Below are 1,881 nucleotides of genomic sequence, written 5' to 3'. Positions count from 1 at the left end.
AAGTGGGATTTGAATATTTTGTGGTGGTATGCTATGCATGTTTACTTAACATATATGGTGAATGGAAACTGGCGGGTGTCTTTCTATTGTTATTATTTCTAAGTTTTAGATACATCAGATGCTGAAGACGAAGAAGTATCTATTTCTGTTTTTTATTTATAGATGACTGCATTAATATAATTTTAGAATTTACATTATTTTATATTCATATCAATGAATATGAAACAACCAAATACTGAAAACTAACTGAATATGGTAACTATGCATCATGATGAATATGCCTTGCTTTTTACTTTTAAATTAGAGTTTTTTTTTGAATAGGTTTCTCTTAATTTTTTTTTATATTCTTTTTTTTTCTCTTGAATTTTTTCTCTTAAATTTAGGTTGAAGGTTGCAGTGCCATTAGCGCCACATTGCTTTCATTCTCACTGCAACACTAATGTGATATCATAGATTAGGTGCGGTTGATTCAATTCTTTTAAGAATTGAAAATTACATTTGCCATGCTACGTTTTGAAAATGCCCAGGTGCAATCTATTATCAGTAAAGACAGGTAAAAGCTGTTTAACAGTGGTTGTTGGAGTTGCTGACATAGCGTTCAAAAAACGTATGAAAAAAAACAGTAAGTGTTGAATTTGTTTAATTAGATAGCAAGACGATAGGCGTATTAGATATAGGTAGAATTAGGTAACTTCTGTAATTACAGATTACGTCATTAGCTGAGTTTTTATGGTGTTCTTTTTGCTCTGGGCAACGTGATAAGTCATGTTCACATCATTTCGTTCTAAATTTGGCTTCACAAACATCCATAAGTATTGAATTTCACATGGATATAAAGGCGTTTCCTAGCCGTCCCAGTGTGCCTTTGCTTATCACAAATAGTATCGTTTATCAGTAAGTATTGAATTTGATTAATTAGATAGCTGGAAGATGCGAGCGTTACATGGATTGAATTAGATAACATCTATAATGACAGAAGAACATTAGATAACATCTATAATGAAAGGTAAGGAAGAATTGCATTATTTTTGTAGGATAATTGTCTTTAATGTTCTAGTGCGTAACTGTGAAGACGAGAGCCGCATCTTGAATGATCTCCATGGAATAACGTAGTTATTTTGCTGCTGTTATTCGTCTTCAGTTACTTCCTATAATATGGCTATAATATTTTTGAATCATGACATGTTTATTAAATTAAGAGCATTAAGAGACATGTTCATTAAGAGCAGTAGAGAGCGTAAAGTACTGGTACGTAGCATCAAAGTAAGTGGATAAAGTAATGCAGGTAAGTAGAATCGAAGCGGATATATTAAAGTGCGTACAGGTAAATGGACTGCAGGTAAGTACTCAAGTGCAAGTAAGTAGTAAATACAAATATAGTTAAATATAACGTAGGGTGCAGGTGAGTGAAATGAGAAGGTAAGTTGTGCAGGTATAGTATAAAGAAGGATGTCGTTGAGGTATAAGATCGTTGATGATTAAATTGTGATATAAGGCGTAACTCTACGCTAAGTGGAGTACAAGAAAGAGTAGTTCAGTAGTGAAGTGGGAAAAGTATGCAGTACAACACAGGTGAGTAAAATGAAAAGGTAAGTTGTGCAGGTAAGTAAAGAAGAATACGTAGAGTTAAGTGGGTTGAAATGCCATAGCGAAGAGGTAAAGGTAAGTGAGGCGAAACTCTACGCAGGGTGGAGGACGCAAGATTGCAGAATTAAGGATCCGGGTGCTGAATTATGCAAATTTTTGAAAAAAATACCTGAGGGAATGCCCTGGGCATAGCCTGAAAGCAAATAAAAATTTGCATATCCCCCTGAAGGCAAATATTGTGCAATAAAATGCTTTGGGCGTAGCCTGCGGGAATATGCAAATTTTTTATTTGCC

General features: G+C 34.2%; 1 protein-coding gene across 1 annotated transcript; it reads left to right on the top strand.

The window, feature by feature from the left end:
* Positions 1-519: 519 nt before the first annotated feature.
* On the top strand, positions 520-1,779 carry Tsp_14178 (hypothetical protein). The gene is made up of 6 exons (XM_003366939.1): positions 520-573; positions 707-886; positions 924-1,006; positions 1,035-1,109; positions 1,209-1,263; positions 1,603-1,779. Exons 1-6 carry the CDS (start codon positions 520-522, stop codon positions 1,777-1,779), a joined length of 624 nt encoding a protein of 207 aa, XP_003366987.1.
* The last annotated feature ends 102 nt before the right edge of the window (positions 1,780-1,881 follow it).

The sequence above is a fragment of the Trichinella spiralis genome (genome assembly GCF_000181795.1).
Source record: "Trichinella spiralis strain ISS 195 chromosome Unknown Scfld5142, whole genome shotgun sequence".
Taxonomy (NCBI): domain Eukaryota; kingdom Metazoa; phylum Nematoda; class Enoplea; order Trichinellida; family Trichinellidae; genus Trichinella; species Trichinella spiralis.
The sequence above is the reverse complement of the archived record's forward strand: the minus strand, read 5'-3'. Positions and strand labels throughout refer to the sequence as shown.

What these genes read in the sequence shown, in the direction of transcription:
- Tsp_14178 (XM_003366939.1), top strand. Translation starts at nt 520, where the DNA reads ATGCCCAGGTGCAATCTATTATCAGTAAAGACAGGTAAAAGCTGTTTA. An exon ending in GTAAAAGCTGTTTAACAGTG is followed by an intron (nt 574 to 706) that starts GTTGTTGGAGTT and finishes CTGTAATTACAG; the next exon opens with ATTACGTCATTAGCTGAGTT. An exon ending in AATGATCTCCATGGAATAAC is followed by an intron (nt 1,110 to 1,208) that starts GTAGTTATTTTG and finishes AAGAGCATTAAG; the next exon opens with AGACATGTTCATTAAGAGCA.